Source organism: Anolis carolinensis, unplaced genomic scaffold, assembly GCF_035594765.1.
Source record: "Anolis carolinensis isolate JA03-04 unplaced genomic scaffold, rAnoCar3.1.pri scaffold_8, whole genome shotgun sequence".
Lineage (NCBI taxonomy): Eukaryota > Metazoa > Chordata > Lepidosauria > Squamata > Dactyloidae > Anolis > Anolis carolinensis.
The window spans coordinates 2,312,256-2,339,888 of record NW_026943819.1 but is presented as its reverse complement, the minus strand read 5'-3'; the positions used below and the strand labels follow the sequence as shown (position 1 = coordinate 2,339,888).

Below are 27,633 nucleotides of genomic sequence, written 5' to 3'. Positions count from 1 at the left end.
TAACTTTACTAAAAAGTTTCTAAAACTTTTCCAAGTTTCTCTGGCACTTCACATGGGGACGCTAGATCATATTGACCACAGAAACGTTACTTTTCTAGACTGCAGCTCTCAGAGTTTCCCGGTCAATGGCTGAAGTGCCTAGTAACTTTTCTAAAAAGTTTCTAAAACTTTTCCAAGTTTCTCTGGCACTTCACATGGGGATGCTAGATCATATTGACGTGGGGGCTTACAATATCTGTGGATACAATTTTAAGTTTAAATAACTTCTGTCCTGTTTTGAAGAATGGGGTTGTCAGGGCACTCAGAACAACAACAATCAGTAATGAGGCCTTACTTATCTTTTCCGAACTCGAACTTCCCGGGTCCGTTTCTCAGGAGTTTGCCCTTGAGCCATTTGGGGATCTGCCCGCTGATCTTTGTCGAGATCACTTTAGGGTTTTCTTCCACGCTGCTGAACAAGGAGGAGACACATTTCAAGCCTTTTCCGTGGCGGAAAGTCACCTGTCGCTCTTGTTTCTGGTTCGGTGCAGCACTTTCTGCGAAAGAGGAGAGAAAGAGAGAGATCACCAAACAAGAAGGAAACATCAGCCTTGACTCTTGGTCTATTTACATGCCAATTTCTAGAGTAAGACAGGAACACTGGGTTGCTGTGCGTCTTTTGGGCTGTATGGCCATGTTCCAGAAGCCTTCTCTTCTGACGTTTCACCCACATACGTGGCAGGCATCCTCAGAGGTCGTGAGAGACAATACAATATAGGAACACTTATTAAGCTTCCTTCAGAATTGCACGTGAATGCAAATAAGCACACAGCCCAAACGGAGTGTGTTTTTTATAACATAGTATATTGCTGAACTTTATTCATTTTGAAGCAGTTAATTCTGTGCTTTTTGATTGTGTCTTCTTATATCTATATACAGTAGAGTCTCACTTATCCAACATAAACGGGCCAGCAGAATGTTGGATACGCGAATATGTTGGATATTAAGGAGGGATTAAGGAAAAGCCTATTAAACATCAAATTAGGTTATGATTTTACAAATTAAGCATCAAAACATCATGTTATACAATAAATTTGACAGAAAAAATAGTTCAATACGCAGTAATGCTGTGTAGTAATTACTGTATTTACGAATTTAGCACCAAAATATCACAATGTATTGAAAACATTGACTACCAAAATGTGTTGGATAATCCAGAATGTTGGATAAGTGAATATGTTGGATAATAAGGAAGGATTAAGGAAAAGCCTATTAAACATCAAATTAGGTCATGATTTTACAAATTAAGCATCAAAACATCATGTTATACAATGAATTTGACAGAAAAAGCAGTTCAATACACAGTAATGTTATGTTGCAACTACTGCATTTACGAGTTTAGCACCAAAATATCACGATATATTGAAAACATTGACTACAAAAATGGCTTGGATTATCCAGAATGTTGGATAAGCGAGGCTTGGATAAGTAAGACTCTACTGTATTGGAAATAAATAAATAAATATTTTCATACACACACATACTGAATGGTGTTCTAGGAAGAAATCCATAAAGATGCACACACATATATCTAAAACCTACAAAATAATACTTTTATCAGACAAACAAACTTGCAAGGTTTCCAGGTTTCACTGGCTTCTTCAACAGGCAAAGATAGCAAAAATCATACAAGAAAAGTGACAGTGATGATGATGATGATAATAATAATAATAATAATAATAATAATAATAATAATAATAATAATAATAATAATCTTTATTTCTTTCCCGCCACCATCTCCCTGGAGATACTCAGTGGGAAACCCCATAGGTGCGCATTTCACAGACAACACGATGAAGAAATAATCCCACTATACGGCACTAAAACCCATAATCCGTGGAACACACACACCCATTTACATAGGATAAACACACACACACTCCATTCCCACATTGTCAAGTGCATGCCCCCATTTTTCCCCCCAGATGTCATTTCTGTTATTACTTGAAATGGTCCAAATATATCCATTGAGTCACCCAGGAGATGTAAGATAAGACAAGAAATAAAATTCCATCTCTTTTGGCAACAGAAAGTAATTCTTCATGAGGACCAAGCTGCCCCGTTCCATTGAAGCCAACTGCTCCTTTCTTTGATGGTGAACATCTCTGCGAGTGACACATCCCTAATACAGCTGAGCAACTCAAGGGTTAAAGCTATTATCTCTTCCTTTCCTCTGCAAATATAACTGGTTTACAGATGTCATGTTTAATTGTGTTTTAAAAGGGTCAATATTTCAGTTATTGCATTTCTGCACTCATGAGTTGGTTGCCATGGAGAAGTGGGCAGAGCCAACTGTCATTTTGGTGGAGAAGTGCAGGTTTAAAAAAGAAGCAGTTAGTCTGTGCCCTGATGAGGTACAGTGAACACTGACCCTAAATTGAAAGGATCAGGGAGGCTCAAATGCTTATTTTTGAGTCAGTTTAAAATAAGTTTGGTGACTTATTTTAAGGTAGTCTGTCTCCTGATAAGGAACAGATAATCTGTGATTGAAATTCACAGGGTGACTGCAGTTTAGAGCAGTAGAGAAAGAAGTGACATTTTAAGGAGTTTGAAACACCTCATTCTAGCTTTGCAACTGTTAACTAAAGTGCCTCTAAAGTGAAAGTTACTGTAACCATTAAGCTTTGTGCCTGAATAAATGTGTTATTGTTCTTTTAAACATCTCAGCTTCTGTCACATATATTACCATCAAGAGTAAATAAAATGATTATATAATATATAATATAATTTAATAAAAACACACCTCCACAATATCCATCTAGGTACCCAGGAGATGTAAGATAAGACAAGAATTAAAATTCCATCTCTTTTGGCAACAGAAAGTAATTCTTCATGAGGACCAAGCTGCCCCGTTCCATTGAAGCCAACTGCTCCTTTCTTTGTTGGTGAACATCTCTGCGAGTGACACATCCCTAATACAGCTGAGCAACTAAAGAGTTAAAGCTATTATCTCTTCCTTTCCTCTGCAAATATAATTAAATTCTGCTGAAATCCTTTCTAATGCCCTGAATCCAATGCTCCTTTTGGTGCGAGCATGATGGGATGAGAGCTTTGAATGGCGGACTGGAGGAATTAACGGAGCGAGTCTACGGAAAGTGAGCTCCAATCAAGATCTCAAGTAGATTTGTGAGACAAATCCTGGTTCCTTTGCAGGGCTAGACTTAAACGTTCATCTCAGCAGGATGAGATTTTTCCACGCTAGGGATTTTCAGGATGGAGCGTGTGTCGGGACATGTCTTTGCCTGAATCAGCATGAAAAGGCAAATTTCTGTTTTCACTTTACTTCTAAATGGTTGAATGCAAACTCCTTTTGCACTTTGAAATCAGCTCACAAAAAGTACACTGAGGAAAAAACGGATAAGAGAAGGAAGACAACGAAATAAAGACATTCTGAAAGTAGATCGAGAATGAGATGACAGGGGATTGGGACTGTCCTGGCTCAATTGGGACAGATGGAGGGCATGCTGTCTCAGCAAAGGATGGATTTTCCTTTTATTACGGAAGGGTATTGCCTTGGAAAGCAGCTTTATGCTCCACTAATTGGAATACTCCACGCTTAAGAAAACCCTACGAAATTCAGGACCGGTGAATAATATCAAGTGGCCTTTAGATCTTGGTGAGTGAGATATATATAACATTTTGCACCTACTAATGCATTCTTGATCTATCTCAAGCTCAATTTCAAGCAAGCAAAACGGAAGCCATCAAAGCACGCTCTATCGGGAAATGTTCTTCTGTTTGTTGATCATATTTATTTTCCTGAAACCAATCAAGAGGACTGCTGAATTGGATCAGTTCTGACTAATCTTAGTGATTTCTGTGCCTTTGCTATACTCACTGCAACAACAAGATGATAGAATAAATGCTTACATAACAGCAGCAAAACATATGCTGAATGCAAACTAAAAATACATCCAGACTGATAACTTGTTCCTGTCTTTTCCAGTTTTATACTTGGATAAAATAAACCAACCTGGGAAGATGGTGTAAAAAGTTATCTCGTAAAACCAGGAGCTGATAGGAAATATTTTGGGAACAGAATATGTATCGATTTCCAAAAGAAGAATGGAAAGAACAAGAACATAATTGAATATTTTTTGGGCTTTTCATCAGCCTGAATGTGCCCTCGATTCCCAACTTATGATTCATTCCATCATCGTTTCCCCTCTGAATACCGTATATACTTGAGTATAAACCAACCCGAATATAAACCGAGGCACCAAATTTTACCATAAAAAACTGGGAAAACATTGACTCAAGTATAAGCCAAGAGTGGTAAATTTCAGAAATAAGAATAGATACCAATAGAATTAGATTAATTGAGGCATCAGTAGGCTAATATTTTTTTTTGAATATTTACATAAAACTGTAATATAAGATAAGATTCTCCAATTCTGATTAAATCATTATTCTCATCTTCTTCAATGTAAATGGGCTTATGTAGCCTTTTAATAATAATAGAGTAAAATAATAAATGTAATAATAAATGGAGTAAAATAATAAATGTAATAACAATAATAATATCAGTGAAATAATAAATGTATTAATAATAATAAGAAGAAGAAGAAATTAATAAATGTAATAATAATAATAAGAATAAGAATAATAAGAAAATAATAAATGTAATAATAATAAGAAGAAGAAGTAAATAATAAATGTAATAATATCAATAATAATAGAGAAAAATAATAAATGTACCATATATACTCGAGTATAAGCCGACTCGAATATAAGCCAACCAGGACCCTCACCCGAGTATAAGCCGAGGGGGGCTTTTTCAGTCCTAAAAAGGGGCTGAAAAATTTGGCTTATACTCGAGTATATACGGTATGTATCAGCAAGCAACAATTTTGAGTCAGGACCCATCAACACAAGGTCTGATCCGTATCAGTGTGGTTCACATAACAATTGCCATAGACCCCACATCATGTGACTTTTTAAGACTTTGGCGCACCAGTTCCAGTGATATGTGAAAATGGCATACAATCTACAAAATCCAACCATCAAAATACAAATATTATTTCCCCAATCTCACCCCCATGACTTCCGACACAACTCGGTATGGCACTAACATCTAACCAAAATTTATCCTGCAACGATGACAGTTGGCAACTGTTTACCAACTGTTTACTCTTCACTGATAGTTCCAAATCTACATTATCTATAGAGCTATAATCAGTCCTCGTGACTTCCAAATAATAAATCTTATATAATAGCTACAGTCCTAAATAGGATCTCTATATTCGGTTCATCTGACCTCAGATGCTTTGGATGGATAAACAGCCCTCGGGAGGAGAAAATTGAGGTCTTACCTGGGATGAGATGAAGCAAAGATTGAAGGAAATGAAATGTGTTCTTAAAGAGGAGACAGAAGAGCAAAAAGATGTAGGAAAGCATCTGTGTGATGCCGAGCAATAACAAGAGCAGACGGTCCTGATGTAACCCTTGGGACGGACTGCCCGGTGTATCTGGCCCTGATGGGAATGCAGGGCAAGGCTGGCTGAGCACATCCTTTCAGAATAAAAGCCGAGTTCATCTCTCTCTGATGGCACAATGGCAAGTGGGATGAAGCTGCACAAACACAATTGGCAGAAGCAGCAGCAGCAGCAGCAGCAGCGTTGTTTCCAAGCCTGCAGGATCAGGCTTATTCTAAGGACAAGGGAGCCCTGAGGTTGGAACAAACCAAAAACCAAGAGTCCGAAGGAAGGCCAAAAGGAAAACTTTTCCCAAATCATACATTTCATATCCATGCTTGAAAATAACCATCTGTTTTTTATCTGTTTGAGTTCCATCTTAACCCCTCAATAATGCCAATTGAAACAAAATGTACAACAGGCACATATGCATTTTCCAATCCAGATGGGAATGATTTGTTGAAGACAACATCTCCTTACTAAAGTCAAGTGATATATTCGTTCAAGGAAATTCACACCTGAAAGAGATATCGTCATTGGGAAATGTTGTCTCCACTGAAGCTTTATCACCAATCCGCATTTCCACAATGTCATAATTTACACACCAGTCGTGGATGGTGACTAACCTTGGATTTGTTTAAAACATTGGATTTTTAAAAAAGGGATTCACTAATTTGGACGTTTAGATTTGGGCTCACAATTAGTGATTTATACAGTCCTCCATGTGGAACATGAACTTTGTTGGTCATTGGATTCACAAACTCTGAATATAGAGTTCTACTTTGTATGAATGTATGTGTGTTGGTAACACATGGATTATATTTTGGTTTAGAGATGTGTTTTTTGAAGCATTTAGTATATTTTGAATCTTTATCATCCTTGGTTGCACATTGAATGTTCTATGACAATAACATATATAGAAATTACTGTTTTATAGTTTACATTATTGGATTACATTTCTAGTTATAGTGGCCTCTTGCCTATAATTTACACACAAACGCACACACACAAATACGGCACTTCATGCAGTCATGCCAGCCACATGATCTTGGAGGTGTCTATGGACAATGCCGGCTCTTCAGCTTAGAAACACCAACCCCCAAAGTGAGACACGACTAGACTTAATGTCAGGGAAAAACCTTTACATATATAGACACATACACACAAGATATATACGAGATATATATGAGATATATAGATATATATATATACAGTAGAGTCACACCTATCCAAGCTAAATGGGCCGGCAGAACGTTGGATAAGCGAATATGTTGGATAATAAGGAGGCATTAAGGAAAACAATATTAAACATCAAATTAGGTCATGATTTTACAAATTAAGCAACAAAACATCATGTTATACAACAAATTTGGCAGAAAAAGTAGTTCAATATGCAGTAATGCTATGTAGTAATTACTGTATTTACGAATTTAGCACCAAAATATCACGATGTATTGAAAACTTTGATTACAAAGATGCGTTGGATAATCCAGAATGTTGGATAAGAGAGTGTTGGATAAGTGAGGCTCTACTGTACTCGAGTATAAGCCTAGTTTTTCAGCCCTTTTTTAGGACTGAAAAAAACCTCCTCGGCTTATACTCGGGTAAGGGTCCTGGTGGGCTTATATTCAGGTCAGCTTATACTCAAGTATATATGGTATATTTATTATTTTTCTGTATTATTATTGGTATTGTTACATTTATTATTTTATTCTATTTATTATAATTACATTTATTATTTTACTCTACTATTGTTACTTTTACATTTAGTTTACTCTATTTTTATTATTATTAACATATTTATTATTTTACTCTATTTATTATTACATTTATTATTTCACTCTATTATTATTAAAAGGATACATAAGCACATTTACATTGAATAATGATTTAATCAGAGTTGAACAGTCATATCTTAAATTAGTTTGATGTAAAGATTCAAAAACATTTTAACTACTGATGCCTCAATTAATGTAATTTTATTGGTATCTTGGCTCATACTGGAGTAAATGTTTTCCCAGTTTTTTTCTGGTAAAATTAGGTGCCTCAGCTTATATTCGGGTCGGCTTATACTCGAGTATACATGGCATATCCTCAATTGACAGACCCTGTCTTTTGAACTTGAACACACCCATTTGTATTTTAGAATGTTTTTATGAATGTTGATGTAAGTTAATAATTTTTAACCTGATTTATAGTGTATTGTATAATTTTTATATGTGTGTTTATTGTAAGCCGCCCTGAGTCCCCTCTCGGGTGAGAAGGGCGGGATATAAATGTTGTAATAAATAAAATAAATTATATATATATATATATATATATATATATATATATATATATATATACACACACACACACACACATACATATATACATATACATACACACACACACACACGGCACTTCATGCAGTCATGCCAGCCACATGATCTTGGAGGTGTCTATGGACAATGCCGGCTCTTCAGCTTAGAAATGGAGACGAACACCAACCCCAAAAGTGAGATACGACTAGACTTAATGTCAGGGAAAAACCTTTACATATATATACACATACACACGAGATATATACGATATATATATATATATATATATATATATATATAGTTCATTGCTTCACACAAAAACAATAGTTTTCATAGTGATATATACACATATTGCTCATACATGTTAAGTAAACAAATACTGCTATTCCTTATCCAATCCAAAGACTGATTGCTGGTGGGTTTTCTTTACTTAAGACTCTAGAGTGAGAGAAAAGTTTTGCACTGCATTGAGCAAATAAAACCGACACTTATCTACAAATTGGCGATAATCCTTAAAACCCAGGCAGGCTCATCCAGGGGAAAAGGTTAGATAACCTTTAGATAACCTGGACCAAAGCCATAAAGGGTTTTAAAATTCTGCAGAAAATTCTCTACCTGTGTGAACAGAAGGATCACTTTAATGCATTCATTCCCAATTAACCTAAGGCATATCTGGCATGGAAAGCTCCCTGAAGGTGGAGTTTTACAAATAATTGGGATACATAATCAATAGGGACCAAAGGCCGCCTAGTTGTGAGATTTTAGAGCCAGGTACTGCTTCTAGTTTATTACAAACACTGAAGGAGAAACAATGGGATTGCACCGGTTACAGGGAATAGTAATTCCCAACTAAGCCTGGCTGATCTAACGTGGCAGCTTTAAATCCCAATTAATTTTCACTTCAAACCTCACCCACTAAAACGGGAAAGCTGATTAGAAAAGGAAAAGCGGCAGCCAGATCTTTCAGAAGTGTAATCCTCAAGATGAATGTAAGAAATAATAATAAAAACTATTTCTGGGCATCGTATAAAGAACATTTCCCCAACGTGAATTACTTTATATACTTGAATATAAGCCTAGTTTTTCAGCCCTTTTTTAAAGACTGAAAAAGCCCCCCTCGACTTATACTCAAGCGAGGGTCCTGGTTGGCTTATATTTGGGTCAGCTTATATTCAAGAATATATGGTACATTTATTATTTTTCTCTATTAATAATAATAATAATAATAATAATAATAATTTTATTCTTATATCCCGCCCCATCTCCCCGGAGGGACTCGGGGCGGCTTACATGGGGCCATGCCCAGACACGACAGCACATTGGTATTATTACATTTGTTATTTTTCTCTATTATTGTTGCTGCTATTACATTTATTTTACTCTATTTTTATTATTAATAATAATACATTTAGTATTTCACTCTGATCTTATTATTATTCTTATTATTATTATTGCATTTATTATTTTACTCTATTTATTACTACATTTATTATTTTACTACATTTATTATTATTATATTTATTATTTTTCTCTATTATTGTTGCTACTATTACATTTATTTTACTCTATTTTTATTATTATTAATACATTTATTATTTCACTCTGATCTTATTATTGTTATTACATTCATTATTTTACTCTATTATTACATGTATTATTTTCCTGTATTTATTATTATTATTATTATTATTATTATTATTATTATTATTACATGTATTATTTTCCTGTATTTATTATTATTATTATTATTATTATTACATGTATTATTTTATTATTATTAAAAGGATACATAAGCACATTTACATTGAAGATGAGAATAATGATTTAATCAGAGTTGGACAGACGTGTCTTAAATTTGAGCTTTATGTAAGTATTCAAAAACATTTAACCTACTGATGCCTCAATTAATGTAATTTTATTGGTATCTATTTTTATTTCTGAAATTTACCACTCTCTGCTTATACTTGAGTCAATGTTTTCCCAGTTTTTTTGTGGTACCTCAGCTTATATTCGGGTTGGCTTATACTCGAGTATATATGGGTAGTTTTCAAGAGCTATTATTGAAGACAAGGTTTGACCAACAGTGTGAACAAGCAATCTTAAGATCTTATTATAATTAATAATAAACCTCATCCAGCCCCTGGGCCTTACTTTGGGGACCCCTGACCTATATAGTCATGTATAAGTCTAGAAATCCTAGTCAAAAAAATCAACTCCAAAATCCTAGGTATACTTTTGCTTTTATGATTGTATTTCTTGGGCGTTAAATTTTGCCAATTTTTGTAAGCCGCCCTGAGTCCCCTTGGGTGAGAAGGGCGGGGTATAAATGTTGTAAATAAATAAATAAATAAATAAATAAAATCTTTCTTTTCAAAATTTTATTTCCATTTTCTGAATTTCTGAAACTGTGTAAGGAAAAATTACAAAATAATACAATGTACTGTAAGGAAGAGCAAGGTGACAACTTGTGTTTCGAGTTGGAATTAATGAGATTTAAAAGGACACAATGTGGTTTATAGCAAGTATGGGAATAATTGGGACCCTCCAGGTGCTTAAGCGGCTGGGGAGGAAAAGGAAAGGGCCTGAGGTTGTTAGGAATGGTGGGAGTTGGAGTCCAAAACACCTGGAAGGTCCCAATTTTCCCCATGTCTGGTTTAGAGTAAGTACTTAATGTGCCTCAAAATATTAACATGAGCTGATATTTCATTCTATCCATGCAAGTCATTTGCCGGTTGATGCATTTTCGCTTTGCACGGGGCCTCCGATCATACACAGCCGGTGCCGGACATTTTCTCTTTTTGATATCAAGTGGTGTTCGATGGAAGAAGCTTCTTTGATGATTCCGTCCAGCTCCTCCACATAGGAAGCATCCGTTGCCGCTTTCTCACTTCGTTTAGGAAAAAAGAAGGGAGACAAAAGAGCATTGATTCTTAACATGGATACATATCCACCTGTGATTTCTTTCTACAACTTTCCCGACGACTACTACCTCTGAGGATGCCTACCATAAGGTAAAGGTTTCCCCTGACGTTAAGTCCAGTCATGTCTGACTTTGGAGGTTGGTGCTCATCTCCATTTCTAAGCCGAGGAGCCGGCGTTGTCCGTAGACACCTCCAAGGTCATGTGGCCATTGACATGACTGCATGGAGCGCTGTTACCTTCCTGCCGGAGAGGTACCTATTGTTCTACTCACATTGTCATGTTTTCGAACTGCTAGGTTGGCAGGAGCTGGGGCTAACAGCGGGCACTCACTCCGCTCCCGGGATTTGAACCTGCGACCTTTCGGTCTGCAAGTTCAGCAGCTCAGTGCTTTAACACACTTCGCCACAGGGGCTCCTATGGATGCCTACCATAGATGTGGGCAAAACATCAGGAGAGAATGCTTCTGGAACATGGCCAGACAGCCCGAAAAACTCGCAGAAATCAAGTTGTACGCTTTTGCTGGGAACATTACTCCACCGGGTTGGTGGCAATAGCGACAAATTCAGTCTTGAAGTATTTCTATTGTAAATCAGTAACTATTTGCAGATATGTCTAGCAGAGATATCAAGCAGAAAAATTAAACACACCCAGGGGAGGAATCCAGTTCCTGAAAGTATGTTGTTGCTTATTGTAACTTTTGGAAGTCAACACTTCTTCCAACTGAGAGCATTTCCTGGCAGTGTAAGTGTGTATGTATGTATGTACACACACACACACAGTAGAGTCTCATTTATCCAACATAAACGGGCCGGCAGAATATTGGATAAGCGAATATGTTGGATAATAAGGAGAGATTAAGGAAAAAATTATTAAACATCAAATTAGGTTATGATTTTACAAATTAAACACCTAAACATCATGTTATACAAAAAATTTGACGGAAAAAGTAGTTCATTACACATTAATGCTATGTAGTAATTACTGTATTTACGAATTTACCACCAAAATATCATGATATATTGAAAACATTGACTACAAAAATGAGTTGGATAATCCAGAACATTGGATAAGTGAGACTCTACTGTATATATATATATGTTGTTAATGAAAAGAGGTTAAGAAAGAAATGGCTCAAACAGTGTACTTGCCTTAAAATGTGAGCATATTTTGATAACAAAGCGTTGATCTCTTTGCTTGTGTCTGTGAACAGAAACATTTGTTCCCATTAGAAAACAGATATAAATATAGAAGTGAAAAAGAACAACAGATAGCTGATGTAGTTTTTACAAAAAACCATCACCATTTAGGACGGTGTCCAGGCTTTCGCTTTGTGGTTGTGCGGGAGAGGCTTCGGAAAGAGAGGCCTCTTTCTTTTCCAAGGAAGACAATGGGGTTTTTTCGGAAGCCTCGTTCTATTAAAAGAAAACCAACCACAGAGAACTCAGTATCCTTTTCTAGCTGTTGTAGCAGACGGACAGGCTGATTTCAACGCCCATCTCATATATCATTTTGGAAAATGTTAGCTAATTGGAATTGCTCACCTGTGCTTCCTTTTTACGTTTACTTTTCTGCCCTTCTGACGCTGCAGGGTTACTCGTCATTGCTGCCTGAGAAATGTTGTCTTTGAGAAACAAAGCTTTGTTTTTGTGCCGCTGAGAAATAAAAGCATATTATTTTAAAACAATGTAACTGCAAAATAGGATCATCCACTTCCCTTTTTCCTCTCCAATAAAGGACACAAAGGCTTCAGGGGGAAAGTAACAAAATAACTTGGCCGATTGTTGTTGTTTCCACCCTAAAACAAACTAGTCATTGAATTTGCTTTGCAGGATTTGCATAAAGATTTGCCTTGGCCTTCCTCCGAGGCTGAGAGAGTGTGACTTGCTCAAAGTGATCCCATATATTCGTATGGGAGATTCAAACCCTAGCCTCTTAGTCTTATCCCAATGCTGGATGATAATGTATTTGCATCTCAATAGAGATACATATCATTATTATTATTATTATTGACACAACAACATAGTTTGACACAGCAAACAAGATAGATATGCTGGATTTCGTATCACAAAACCACAAGACGAACACTTCCCAAGCCTTTAGGACTGTGTGGTGTATTATTATTATTATTGTTATTATTATTATTACTATTATTATTTTTCTTCAGTCATATACATATAGTAATAATATGAATTATTATTATACAAATATAGAATAATAATATCCATTTTTTTCTATATGTATATGACTGAAGCAAAGTAATGATAATGTCTTTGCATCTCAAAAGAGATACATATAATTATAATTATGCTTCAGTTTACATATAGTAATAATATACATATACATACACATATAGTAATAATATGAATTATTATAATACAAATATAGAATAATATCCATTTTTTCTATATGTATATGACTGAAGCAAAACAATAACGTCTTTGCATCTCAAAAGATATACATAATAATAATAATAATATGCTTCAGTCATATACATATAGTAATAATATAAATATACATACACATATAGTAATAATATGAATTATTATTATACAAATATAGAATAATAATATCCATTTTTGTGTGTATATATATGTTATTATATATGTATATATATATATATATACAACTGAAGCAAAATGATGATAATGTCTTTGCATCTTAATCAAGGTAAATATAATATGTATTATTATGCTTCAGTTATATACATATAGTAATAATATAAATTTTTACTATATAAATATAGAATAATAATATCCAATTTTTCTATATGCATATGACTGAAGCAAAATAATAATAATGTCTTTGCATCTCAATCAAGGTAAATATGTATTATTATTATTGTGCTTCAGTTATATACATATAGTAATAATATAAATTATTACTATACAAATATAGAATAATAATATCCATTTTTCTATATGTATACGACTGAAGCAAAATAATAATAATGTCTTTGCATCTCAATCGAGGTAAATATAAATATAATACATATTATTATGCTTCAGTTGTATACATACAGTAATAATATAAATGATTATATAAATATGTAATAACAATATACAATGTTTCTATATGTATACGACTGAAGCAAAATAATAATAATGTCTTCTCAGTTGAGGTAAATAGGAATAGAATATGTCTTATTCTTATTATGCTTCAGTCGTATACATATAGTAATGTATCTTATTATTATATAAGTATGTAATAATATTACATGATTGTCCTTCTTATATGGGAGTTGTAGTTCACCCTTATAACCGAATGCCCAATATTATATATTTTAATGTGTGTGTGTGTGTGTGTGTGTGTGTGAATATATATATATATATATATATATATATATATATATATATATATATAAGATAACTTGCCTGGGAATATCACTTGGCTTCTTCTCTGAGGGAGAAGAGTTCGAAACACGAGCGAATGGCTCCCTCATGAAGGTTTGCCTTTCTTTAGCCCCGCCTCCTTCCATAGGCGGCTATGGAAGCTCAGGCCACGCCCCCTTTCTCGGTTTTGAGTGACAGTTAACGGTTGTCTGGAGCCAGGGCCTTTTGGGCGGGAAAGTCTCTCCTCAGGAGAGGAAACAATTAACGCAAAAGAAGAACAACAACAACAACAACAATAATAATAATAGCATGGAGAATCGTATTAGTTAGGCCTATTTTAATGTCTACTACTAATCCTCATGGGTGCTGGTTAATAATAATAATAATAATAATAATAATAATAATAATAATAATAATAATAATAATATGGTATATCATGGAGAATAGTATTACTTTGTTGTTGTTTACTCGTTCAGTCCAAGGTCGAGTCAGTCACTTCAAGGGTATGAAATAATGATAATAATAATAATAATAATAGTAATAATAATAATAATATGGTATAGCATGGAGAACAGTATTACTTTGTTGTTGTTTACTCGTTCAGTCCAAGGTCGAGTCAGTCACTTTAAGGATATGAAATAATAATAATAATAATAATAATAGGGTAAAGTATGGAGAATAGTATTAGTTTTTTGTTGTTTACTCGTTCAGTCCAAGGTCGAGTCAGTCACTTCAAGGGTATGAAATAATGATAATAATAATAATAATAATAATAATAATAATAATAATAATAATAATAGTAATAATAATAATAATATGGTATAGCATGGAGAACAGTATTACTTTGTTGTTGTTTACTCGTTCAGTCCAAGGTCGAGTCAGTCACTTTAAGGATATGAAATAATAATAATAATAATAATAATAGGGTAAAGTATGGAGAATAGTATTAGTTTTTTGTTGTTTACTCGTTCAGTCCAAGGTCGAGTCAGTCACTTCAAGGGTATGAAATAATGATAATAATAATAATAATAATAATAATAATAATAATAATAGTAATAATAATAATAATATGGTATAGCATGGAGAACAGTATTAGTTTGTTGTGGTTTACTCGTTCAGTCCAAGGTTGAGTCAGTCACTTTAAGGATATGAAATAATAATAATAATAATAATAATAGGGTAAAGTATGGAGAATAGTATTAGTTTTTTGTTGTTTACTCGTTCAGTCCAAGGTCGAGTCAGTCACTTCAAGGGTATGAAATAATATAATAATAATATTAATAATAATAATAATAATAATATGGTATAGCATGGAGAACAGTATTAGTTTGTTGTTGTTTACTCGTTCAGTCCAAGGTCGAGTCAGTCACTTCAAAGATATGACATAATAATAATAATAATAATAATAATAATATGGTATAGTATGGAGAATAGTATTAGTTTGTTGTTGTTTACTCGTTCAGTCCAAGGTCGAGTCAGTCACTTCAAGGATATGACATAATAATAATAATAATAATAATATGGTATAGTATGGAGAATAGTATTAGTTTGTTGTTGTTTACTCGTTCAGTCCAAGGTCGAGTCAGTCACTTCAAGGATATGAAATAATAATAATAATAATATGGTATAGCATGGGGAATAGTATTAGTTTGTTGTTGTTTACTCGTTCAGTCCAAGGTCGAGTCAGTCACTTCAAGGATATGAAATAATAATAATAATAATAATAAGGTAAAGCATGGAGAATAGTATTAGTTTGTTGTTGTTTACTCGTTCAGTCCAAGGTCGAGTCAGTCGCTTCAAGGATATGAAATAATAATAATAATAATAATAATAATAATAATAATAATAATAATAATAAAGAAACCAGTGCAGGTGGTCCCGGTGGTGATGGGCACATTGGGTGCCGTGCCAAAAGATCTCAGCCGGCATTTGGAAACAATAGATATGGACAAAATTACGATCTGCCAGCTGCAAAAGGCCACCCGACTGGGATCTGTGAGCATCATCTGAAAATACATCACACAGTCCTAGACACTTGGGAAGTGTTCGACTTGTGATTTTGTGATACGATATCCAGCATAACTATCTTGTTTGCTGTGTCATAAAATAAAATAATAATAATAATAAGGTATAGCATGGAGAATAGTATTAGTTTGTTGTTGTTTACTCGTTCAGTCCAAGGTCGAGTCAGTCACTTCAAGGGTATGAAATAATAATAATAATTATTATAATATTATAATAATAATAATTATTATTATTATTATGAAAGTGAGGGCATCAATATGCCCAATGGCCAAACAATAAAGTGTCACCAGCCAGAGGCCTATAAATATCTGGGCATACTACTGCTGGACAACATCAAGCATGAACATGTGAAAACTGTGGTCAGTAAAGAATACACACAAAGGGTCAGAAAAATTCTCAAAAGCAAGCTCAATGGAGGCAACACCATCAAGGCCATAAACACCTGGGCCATGCCTGTCATAAGATATACTGCTGGCATTATAAATTGGACACAGGCGGAACTGGACAATTTGGAGAGAAAAACAAGAAAACTCATGACCATTCATCACTCACTGCACCCTCGCAGTGATGTTGACCGGCTGTATCTGCCTAGAAGATCAGGGGGCAGAGGATTCTTACAAGTAAAACAAGCAGTCAAAGAAGAAGAACATGCCCTGGCAGAATATGGAAAGCAAAGGGAAGAACCTGCTTTGATTGAAGTCAAAAATCAGAAACTCCTCAAAACACAGCAGACAAAAAACCAGTACAAAAAAACCACACTACAAACTAGAGCTGACAGCTGGCACAACAAAACATTGCATGGAAAGTTCCTTGACAAAATTGAAGGAAAAGCTGATAAAGAGAAGACCTGGCTCTGGCTCCCGAATGGGACCCTGAAGGAGGAGACAGAGGCCTGGTCCTTGCAGCCCAGGAGCAAGACATCAGGACAAAGGCAATTCAGGCCAAGATTGAAAAATCAGCTGATGACCCAAAATGCAGACTGTGCAAGGAAACCGACGAAACCATTGATCATATCCTCAGCTGCTTTAAGAAAATTGCACAGACAGACTACAAACAGAGGCACAACTATGTGGCCCAAAGGATTCATTGGAACTTATGCCTCAAGTACCACCTCCCAGCAGCAAAGAACTGGTGGGATCACAAACCTGCAAAAGTATTGGAAAATGAGCACGCAAAGATACTGTGGGACTTCCGAATCCAGACTGACAAAGTTCTGGAACACAACACACCAGACATCACAGTTGTGGAAAAGAACAAGGTTTGGATCATTGATGTTGCCATCCCAGGTGACAGTCGCATTGACGAAAAACAACAGGAGAAACTCAGCCGCTATCAGGACCTCAAGATTGAACTTCAAAGACTCTGGCAGAAACCAGTACAGGTGGTCCCGGTGGTGATGGGCACACTGGGTGCTGTGCCAAAAGATCTCAGCCGGCATTTGGAAACAATAGACATTGACAAAATCACCATCTGCCAACTGCAAAAGGCCACCTTACTGGGATCTGCACGCATCATCCGAAAATACATCACACAGTCCTAGACACTTGGGAAGTGTTCGACTTGTGATTTTGTGAGACGAAATCCAGCATATCTATCTTGTTTGCTGTGTCATACAACGTCGTTGTGTCAATAATAATAATAATAATAAGGTATGGTATGGTATGTGTTCCTTGGACCAGGCAAGAGATGGATGGATGGATGGATGGATGGATGGATGGATGGATGGATGGATGGATGGATGGATGGATGGATGGAGAGAGAGAGAGAGAGAGAGAGAGAGAGAGAGAGAGAGAGAGAGAGAGAGAGAGAGAGAGAGAGAGAGAGAGAGATAAACACACACACACATAATGATTGATATAAACAGGAGACTTATGGCTCGATTTATGGCTCATAATCTTGCCAGATTGCTGTGTCAACAAGCAGCCAAGGTCTCTCTCGTCATCGGCTGCTTTCTCGCCTTCTGACTCATTTCTCGCATGCCAACGCCGACATTTCGAACATTTCCGGGACAAAAGTTGCTTGCGGTGAGAAACCCAAACACCAAAAGCGCCTGTTGCTTCCTCTCCCTCTTTCAGTTCCTTCTCATCATTGCTTTGGACAGACTTTTCCCTACAATTACAGGTAAATATTGCCCATCTCTCTCTCTCTCTCTTGCATGCACACATAAATTAAAATAATTAGAATTACCGTGTATATACTTGAGTATAAGCTGGGTTTTTCAGCCCTTTTTATATTATATCATTCTATTATTATTGTAGTATATCATCATATGATTACTATTATATTATTATTATACTATTCATTATTCATGACTACATTGAAACTAGAATAGAGAGAAATCAGTGTGGAAACTGCAAGAGGTACTGTTGATTGTTGTACAGTAGAGTCTCACTTATCCAACGCTCACTTATCCAACGTTCTGGATTATCCAACACATTTTTGTAGTCAATGTTTTCAATGCATTGTGATATTTGGGTGCTAAATTCGTAAATACAGTAATTACTATGTAGCATTCCTGCATATTGAACTACTTTTTCTGTCAAATTTGTTGTATAACATGATGTTTTGGTGCTTAACTTGTAAAATCATAACCTATTTTGATGTTTAATAGGCTTTTTCTTAATCTCTCCTTATTATCCAACATATTCGCTTATCCAATGTTCTGCCGGCCCGTTTATAGTTTTTGATTTATTAAATACAGTTATATATTACAATTATACATTTTTGATATTTAAACTATACATATTGCGAAATTATGGGTTTTTTTTTTCTCTCAAAGTGACACACCACCCAAGTCATGCTAGGTTTTTTTGGTGAATTTTGACACACCAAGCGCAAAAGGTTGCCCATCATTGCACTAGATTCAAATCTCACTGGCTTTTTTCTCTGCTGCATCCCATTGTTGGCTCATGCTCAACCTGTAGCCTCCTAACCATGAAAATTACAGCTTGTCGAATATCCAAAGGCCTTGTGCCAACAAAATCCCCATGGCTCCACAAGTGGCGTCAAACTTCATTCATTCTAGTGTCAAATCTTGTTCTGCTCTGGGTAGCTAGGGCTTTGTTAGCCAACATCTTTGGAAAGGCTTGGAAGCTTGCTAAGCAAAATTTAAGCAGAAGTTCCAGCACTAGCAGGAGGAGGAGAAGGCCTCCCACGCGTGGCCAGTGGAAACCACAAACCAGAGGTTGGAAGAGGGAGGAGGAGTGGGATGTCTCTCCTTCTTGCCCACCTCTCCTAAGCCAAACCCAGCAGAGCTCAGCCTCAAAGCTCCTTTTCCTTCTGCTGCTGCTGCTGCTGCTGGACACAAGGTAAGAGTCCTGGGGATTTGGGGGCTGGTTGCAAAAGAGCACAGAGCTGGACTCCCTTGCTGCCAAACTTTGCTCCAGGCAAAGGAAAAAGACGCTTTTGGGGCAAAAGACCTGCCAGTCTCCTCAAAGTCCTGCCCAGGTATCTACCCTGTTTCCCCGAAAATAAGACATCCCCGAAAAATAAGACCTAGTAGACGTTTTGCTGAGTTGCTAAATATAAGGCCTCCCCCAAAAGTAAGACCTAACAAAGTTTTTGTTTGGAATCATGCCCAGTGCCTGCCAAATAGAACACCAGAGCATGCAGGATTGGTAAATGTACATACCAGTTGTACATGGAAATAATGGTAATAACAAGAAATTCTTGATAGGATTCACAGTTTGTCTGGTTATGCTGGTTTGTGATGACAACTACTGTACAGTATATAATAAATGCTCATTTTTTTGTTCAACAATAAATGTGAATTCTTCTTCATGGAAAAATAAGACATCCCCTGAAAATAAGACCTAGCACATCTTTGGGAGCAAAAATTAATATAAGACACTGTCTTATTTTCGGGGAAACACGGTACCTATGCAGAAAAAAGGCAGTCAGTCCCCAAGTTATGAACAAGATAGGTTCTGTAGGTTTGTTTTTAAGTTGAATTTGTATGTAAATCAGAACATGTACAGAACAAGGATCAAGAGGATAAAGAGAAGCAGAAATAATATAATAATAATAACTTTATTTTTATACCCCGCTCCATCTCCCCGAAGGGACTTAGGGCAGCTTACATGGGGCCAAGCCCGATAAAACAATCAATATCAGTAACACAACTATAAAACAATTATACCAGTAAAACATCAATAGCAATAAAACAATCGTTAAAATCGGCAAGAAGCATACAAAAAAGCATACAATATTAAAACAGGAGACTAATTCATAAAATCCAGAACAGAATGTGCCGGTAGAAATGGACAATAAAGTGCAAAAGAGCATTTTGCTAATAGAAACAACTCTCTGCTGCTCATTTTAAGTGTAACTCCAACCAAATATATATACCGTATATACTCGAGTATAAGCCGACCCGAATATAAGCCGAGGCACCTAATTTTACCACAAAAAAACTGGGAAAACATTGACTCCAGTATAAGCCGAGGGTGGTAAATTTCAGAAATAAAAATAGATAGAGTCTCACTTATCCAACATAAACGGGCCGGCAGAATGTTGAATAAGCAAATATGTTAGATAATAAGGAGGGATTAAGGAAAAGCCTATTAAACATCAAATTAGGTTCTGATTTTACAAATGAAGCACCAAAACATCATGTTATACAACAAATTTGACAGAAAAGGTAGTTCAATACGCAGTAATGTTATGTTGTAATTACTGTATTTACGAATTTAGCACCAAAATATCATGATGTATTGAAAACATTGACTACAAAAATGCGTTGGATAATCCAGAACCTTGGATGAGTGAGTGTTGGATAAGTGAGACTCTACTGTACCAATAAAATTACATTAACTGAGGCATCAGTAGGTTAAATGTTTTTGAATATTTACATCAAGCTCAAATTTAAGATAAGGCTGTCCAACTCTGATCAAATCATTATTCTCATCTTCTTCTATGTAAATGTGCTTATGTATCCTTTTAATAATAATAGAGGAAAATAATACATGTAATAATAATAATAATAATAATAATAATAATAATAATAATAATAATAATAATAAATACAGGAAAATAATACATGTAATAATAAATAGAGTAAAATAATAAATGTATTATTATTATTATTATTATTAATAATAATAATATAGAGTAAAATAAATGTAATAGTAGCAACAATAACAGAGAAAAATAATAAATGTACCATATATTCTCGAGTATAAGCTGACCCAAATATAAGCCCACCAGGACCCTCACCCGAGTATAAGCCGAGGGGGGCTTTTTCAGTCTTAAAAAAGGGCTGAAAAACTAGGCTTATACTCGAGTGTATACAGTACATATACATATACAACGGGGCCACATTGGCACAATGGGTTAAACCGCTGAGCTGCTAAACTTGCTGACCGGAAGGTCAGCAGTTCTAATCCGTGGGACGGAGTGAGCTCCCACTGTTAGCTTCCGCTTCGGCCAACCTAGCAGTTAAAAAACATGCAAATGTGAGTATATCAATGGGTACGGCCTCGGTGGGAAGATAGCAGTGCTCCATGCAGTCATGCCGGCCACCTGACCTAGGAGGTGTGTATGGATAACGCAGGCTATTCAGCTCTTAACCTTTATCTGTGTTATGGTTGTTTCTAGGCGCTGAATGTTTGCCTTGTGTATGTTTGTGTATGTTAGAATCCATCCTGAGTCCCCTTGGGGAGATAGGGCAGAATACAAATGAATTATTATTATTATTATTATTATTATTATTATTATTATTGATTTAGCTTTGGATCGCATGGGTGTTAATACCTTCTCTCCTTTGTGGAGAGAAGAAGTGGGATATAAATAAACATCATGATAATCATAACAATATAAATAAATATTATTGACAGTAATACTTAAAATAAATGAAAACATAAATGTTTTAAGACCCGGGGAAATGTGGTACTGGCAATCTTCCAATGAATGTCTAAAGAGGAAATGCTTGGACGTTGAAATCCAAGGGAAAGGAGGCTTTTTCAAGTTGTTTTTCTCCTGGCTTTTTCATGCTGCTGCGGCTGTTATATGAGGGAGGGAGAGGGATAGGCCACCAGATAAGCAGTTCAATTTAATTTAATTGGATTACGAAGGCCGAGGTATTTATGATATGAAAATATCCATGGCTCAAGGAAGGAGAAAGAAGAGGCTGCTGAAAAAGCAGAGCTTTCCAAACATTACATGTCGGCGATGCACTTTTTAAGATATGCATCCTTTCGCGGCACGGTAATTCAGCTTTAGTAGCAAAGCGGAGATTAAACCAACCCCTTTATCATATATTAGCTATATATATAAAAGAGTGATGGCATCACGGCAGCGGACAGAACAACAAAAGTAAACACCCCACAACCTCGAAAATTGACATCACAACCCCTCATCCACGCCTCTAGGTTGATACAACAAAAAGAAAAGAAAAATAAAGTCCTAATTAGAGGGAGAGGAATAATTGTTTTTATCCAGTTGCTGCCAGTTAGAAGGCTAAGCTCCGCTCACTTGGTCTCCTAGCAACCCACTCAGCCCAGGGGACCCTTTACCGTAACTACCACCAATTCCTCAATACTTTATTTCCCATACTACCATACTTCGCCACAGCAACGCGTGGCCGGGCACAGCTAGTATATGTATATTATACCTAGATGGAAAGGCAAATGGACTCCCATCTAAACGTGAGTCACGCCGGCACATGGATTGCAAAAGAGAGCCAATGTCTGGGGAAACCCTGAAGATTCACGGCTGTTCTCAGACAGTTCTGTAAGCAGAGCTTCTCTGCAAGGACTTCCTCACCATTTCCGTTTGGGACAGCAACCCAAGAACAAGCACACTACAGCCTCTCCAAACATCTGGGATTATTTTTAAAGTATCCTAACTTCTATTAAAATATGTACTCTCAACCCTATTAGTACTAATTGTAGGGTGGCAGGGCACATAAAACCAGTCTCTTCTGAACAGTTACTCATCAAAAGGGTTTTGCAGATATGTTTATCTATTGAATATTAACGTACTCAGTAAAAACATGTCACCTGAAACCCAGCAGCAATGGGAAGTTGAGAAAAATTCTTTAATTCGTTTGATTTTGCTATCATTCTAGTTCTCCTTCTCCTGCGCCAGTTTTGTCACAAGCATTCTTGTGCCCATATTTCAGCGCATATTTGGAGGAAATACAGTAGAATCCCTTCCTAACTAAATAATCTCTTTCCTAAACTTCCCTAGGGAGCAACAATGACTTCTGACCTAGTTCCGATGAATCCAATGGCGTTCTGTGATGGAATCCTTATTTTTGCTGAAGGTAACTCTTTGCCAGTTTCTTTCCATGAATGTGAATGTGTAGAGCAGGGGTCCTCAAACTTTTTAAGCCGAGGGCCGGTCCACAATCCTTCAGACTGTTGAGGGGCCGGATTATCATTTAAAAAAAATACAAACAAATTCCGATGCACACTGCACATGTCTTATTTGTAGTGCAAAAACAACAACAACAAGAACAATGAAGAAACAATACAATATTTAAAAATAAAAACAATTTTAACCAAACATACATTTATCAGGATTTCAATGGGAAGTGTGCTCCTGCTTCTGAGATAGTCAAGTTAATTAGGATTGTTGTTGTTGTTGTTGTTGTGTGCCTTCAAGTCATTTCAGACTTTGGGCGAGCCTAAGTCTAAAATGTATTTATTTATTTATTATTTATTTGCTGCATTTATTTACTACATTTGTATCACACCTTTCTCACCCAAAGGGGACTCAGAGTGGCTTACAAATTATATGTACATACAATATATTATATTATTAGTATAGCACAATATTAGCATTATATATTACTATATTGAACTATATCACTATACTGTAATATTATTAGTAATGTTATATGTAATACAGAATATATAATTAATATTATTATATGGTATTATTATTAGTGTTATATTGTATTACATTATAATATTAATATCAATATTATATGTATATACAATATATTATATTATAAAACTGAGGGCGGGGGCCAGGTAAATGACCTCGGAGGGCCACATCAGGCCCCCGGGCCTTAGTTTGGGGACCCTGGTGTAGAGGCTAGTCTTTTCGCCTGTCTACTTGAGTGAGAAACTGAGGGCTAGAAACCACCCCAAGCCACCATTTGATGTATCTCTAAGCTGACTAGAAGTCTGAAATTAGTATGTATTGGAAATTGTATTGTGTTTTAGTGCTGCAGCTGACAAACGCCAACATTTTTGCAAAAACTCTTAGGTGGAGTGGGACTAACCTTCCTAGGGAAAGCATCCACTGGATAATATATTTTTGAATTACGTTCTCACATGTTGCGGGTAAAGTTCTTCAGTTCAGGGAATGCAATAGAATGAGGCAGTTTTATTTCTTTTGGGATTTGAGTCATACAATTTTGAACGCAAGAGGACTAGAATTAAAAATGGAAAAGAAAGTGCATGGCAATCAAACACTTCCAGTGAATGCTTCAATTTTTGGCATTGTAGAAGAAATAAATCGTATCTAATTCAGTGAGTCAAATGAAGTTGTCAAGCAAGTGAATGTTGTTCTGGGTGCTGAATTCTAATTTTTCTCCCTTTTCCTTCCTTCCTGTGTGCGTTGTTTGGTTAAGATCAAGAGGACAAAGGTAAGAAACAACCCTTTGCTGTTCATTATTCCATAGCCTAATTATTAATCGTCCTTTTTAAAGGTTGTTTCCTCTTTTATTGACTTGTCATTCTTTACAAAATACAGTAGTACTAAGGATTTATGGTGTTTGGGTTTTGTGTAAGAAATTGCAGTTTCAAGGGCATTTAGTCGTCAAAACAACAGCAGCCGCACAGGTTTTTAAGATATGTGTTAGCTTCTTCACATGCTATTTTTACAACTATTATTATCTGTTCCAAACCACAAATCTATGGCTAACTTTTTCCTTGCACATGAAATTAAGCTAAGATCATGTCCAAGTTCAGAAAGCTGGCATTAAGTCATAGTTCCTTGCTCTGGAGGCAATCCATCATATCAAGAGGAGGAAGACTGAGCACATGGGAACACCAGTAGTTTTCAATGTAATAATGCACGTATGGAGACTTAAGTGTACATCAAGTGCCTGGTGCAGTTCCTATTTTTGACAGTCCTTATTCTGACTCCATGTTTAATGTTCACTCGAAGATCTAGAATGCGACAGCTGGAAAAATTCTGGAAAATGTGAAAGGACCCAAATCCTCCGAAACAGAGACAACTATGTCCTCCTAGCACAACCAGACGATCATGAAGACTACCGGGCCGTATTTCAGTTCATGACAGACCAAGAAATGCAAAATGGTACAGTATCTGCTTCATGAATGTATTTTTCCCCTTTTGAATTTTCCCTGGTCTTTAGCTAGTACGTTTCCACCCCTTCATCAGTCCTAGTTAGTACAAAGCACTTTGTTTGTACAGTTGCTCCCGGAGGCTTTAAAGGGATGCCTGACATAGTGCTCCTTCTCTGCAGCGTCCGGAATCAAATTCAACATTCACAGCTATGAAGACTCAAGGCCAAGAGGGCTGTCGGTGGCTTTCACCATCGAATGGAACCGCAAAACATACTACATGTGTGTGGCGAAAAGAAACAGCCAAATGAAGGTGGAATTTAAGGTAAGTGGCAGATCCATTCTACACAACAAATGAACCTTTTTAAAAAACTTGCTGCATCAAAAGAGCTATCTCGAATAGTAAAACAGATTCTATAATCATATTCTACCTCCGTTTCTTCAGTTTGAAATACACTTTGAATGATCTTGGAAAAATACCATAAAATAAACATCATCAAGCAGTCACAATGATGTCCATATATGTACCGTATATACTCGAGTATAAGGCGACCCGAATATAAGCTGAGGCACCTAATTTTACCACAAAAAATTGGGAAAACATTGACTCCAGTATAAGCCGAGGGTGGTAAATTTCAGAAATAAAAATAGATACCAATAAAATTACATTAATTGAGGAATCAGTAGATTAAATGTTTTTGAATATTTACATAAAGCTCTAATTTAAGATAAGGTTGTCCAACTCTGATTAAATAATTATTCTCATCTTCTTCAATGTAAATGTGCTTATGTATCCTTTTAATAATAGAGTAAAATAATACATGTAATAATAATAATAAATACAAGAAAATAATACATGTAATAATAAATAGAGTAAAATAATAAATGTAATAAGATCAGAATGAAATAAATGTATTAATAATAATAAAAATAGAGTAAAATAAATGTAATATTAGCAACAATAGAAAAAAATAATAAATGTAATAATACCAATAATAGAGAAAAATAATAAATGTGCCATATATTTTCGAGTATAAGCTGACCCAAATATAAGCCAACCAGGACCCTCACCCGAGTATAAGCCGAGAGGGGCTTTTTCAGTCTTAAAAAAAGGGTTGAAAAACTAGGCTTATACTCGAGTATATACAGTACTTATAATATGCATAAAGGATTAGTTTGAATGTGGTCTTGTGTTATATGTATTTCATAGTGTTTTATCGTTCTGTTTTAACCCTGTTGTACCCAACCCTGAGCCGCAAAGAGAGGTGGGTAATAATGATGATCATGATGATGATGGTGTCGTGCTCCACCATAATTTGTCCAAACTATGATTTTTCTGTGACCAGTTAAATTATTGAGGAGTAAGCTTTATCCACATATTAAGGCATCCTAATTGTCATAAATAGAAGAAACTGGCTCTTTAATTAATGTCACTGGTTCTCTCTAGTCTGAAGTGTGTTGTGTCTTGTTTCAGGCTCCAGTTTTGTGACCCCCCCCAGCTCTTTTTATGTAGATCTATCTCATATTCTTGCTCTTTCAGGAAGGAGATGTGCCAAAACGTATTCCTGGGCAAACCAGTAATGTGATCTTCTACAAAATGTCATTTTCTGAAGGTGGCAGTCAGTTCTACCGGTTCGAAACTGCCCTGGAACGAGGTCATTACCTTGCGTTTGAGAGGGATGGGAACAACACCACAAGACTGATTATAAAGAAAGCCACGGACGAAGTGGACCAAACCACAGAGATATACCACGCCTCTTTCCCCTAAACACATGAATAATCTTTGTCCCAAAATAATTTTATAATATAGCACATACCGTACTGTTGAGAGAGCATGGGGCTAAAAGGCTACATTAATGATGTAACAACCAAGGTAAAAACAAAATGAGCAACACCTTAAAGCCCAAAAATCATGATTATAATCTCTTAAGGTGAATCTGAATACTAAAATAATGTAATAAATGACATGTTCCAAGAATTTTAACACCCGCCTTCACTTATTGCAATGCTCAGATGGTCTTAACAAAAAAAATCAACACATTTCTTAAAGTTTCCTCAATCTCTGCACATATTTAAAGGCTATGCTTTGTTTTAGCATTGTATTGCTACTTGCCTCCTTTTTGTCGGATCTGCACACGTTATTCACCAATACATCACATAGTCCTAAACACTTGGGAAGTGTCAAGACATGTGATTCAATACAACAGCCAGCATAGCGATCTTGTTTGCTGTGTATCAAATGATAATAAGAGTAATCATAATAATAAAATAAAAATACAGAGCAAAGTCCCTATTAGGCAATCCTGAAGATCAAGAAGCAAAACATATGAAGGCTTTTGAG

At 35.8% G+C, this 27,633-nt stretch overlaps 2 protein-coding genes across 3 annotated transcripts in view; one reads left to right on the top strand and one right to left on the bottom strand.

The window, feature by feature from the left end:
* The window catches only part of bco2 (beta-carotene oxygenase 2), a 57,765-nt gene that overhangs the window by 18,948 nt on the left and 11,184 nt on the right, over nucleotides 1-27,633 (bottom strand). Inside the window, exons 1-2 of one of the 2 annotated variants that reach the window (XM_062960799.1) lie at nucleotides 5,352-5,593; nucleotides 335-536 (exon numbers count right to left, since the gene is read on the bottom strand). In XM_062960799.1, coding sequence (XP_062816869.1) covers nucleotides 335-536; nucleotides 5,352-5,436 — 287 coding nt within the window. In that variant the 5' untranslated portion in view covers nucleotides 5,437-5,593. Of the gene's footprint in view, nucleotides 1-334; nucleotides 537-5,351; nucleotides 5,594-27,633 lie in introns of those variants that run through there. The other variant, XM_062960798.1, reaches the window with a different exon arrangement.
* Nucleotides 19,167-27,276, top strand: LOC100567753 (interleukin-18). Its single transcript, XM_016998696.2, has 6 exons — nucleotides 19,167-19,340; nucleotides 23,221-23,296; nucleotides 24,614-24,628; nucleotides 25,153-25,305; nucleotides 25,475-25,617; nucleotides 26,833-27,276. The coding sequence occupies exons 2-6, from the start codon at nucleotides 23,230-23,232 to the stop codon at nucleotides 27,058-27,060; spliced, it is 606 nt and encodes a 201-aa protein (XP_016854185.1). The 5' UTR covers nucleotides 19,167-19,340; nucleotides 23,221-23,229; the 3' UTR covers nucleotides 27,061-27,276.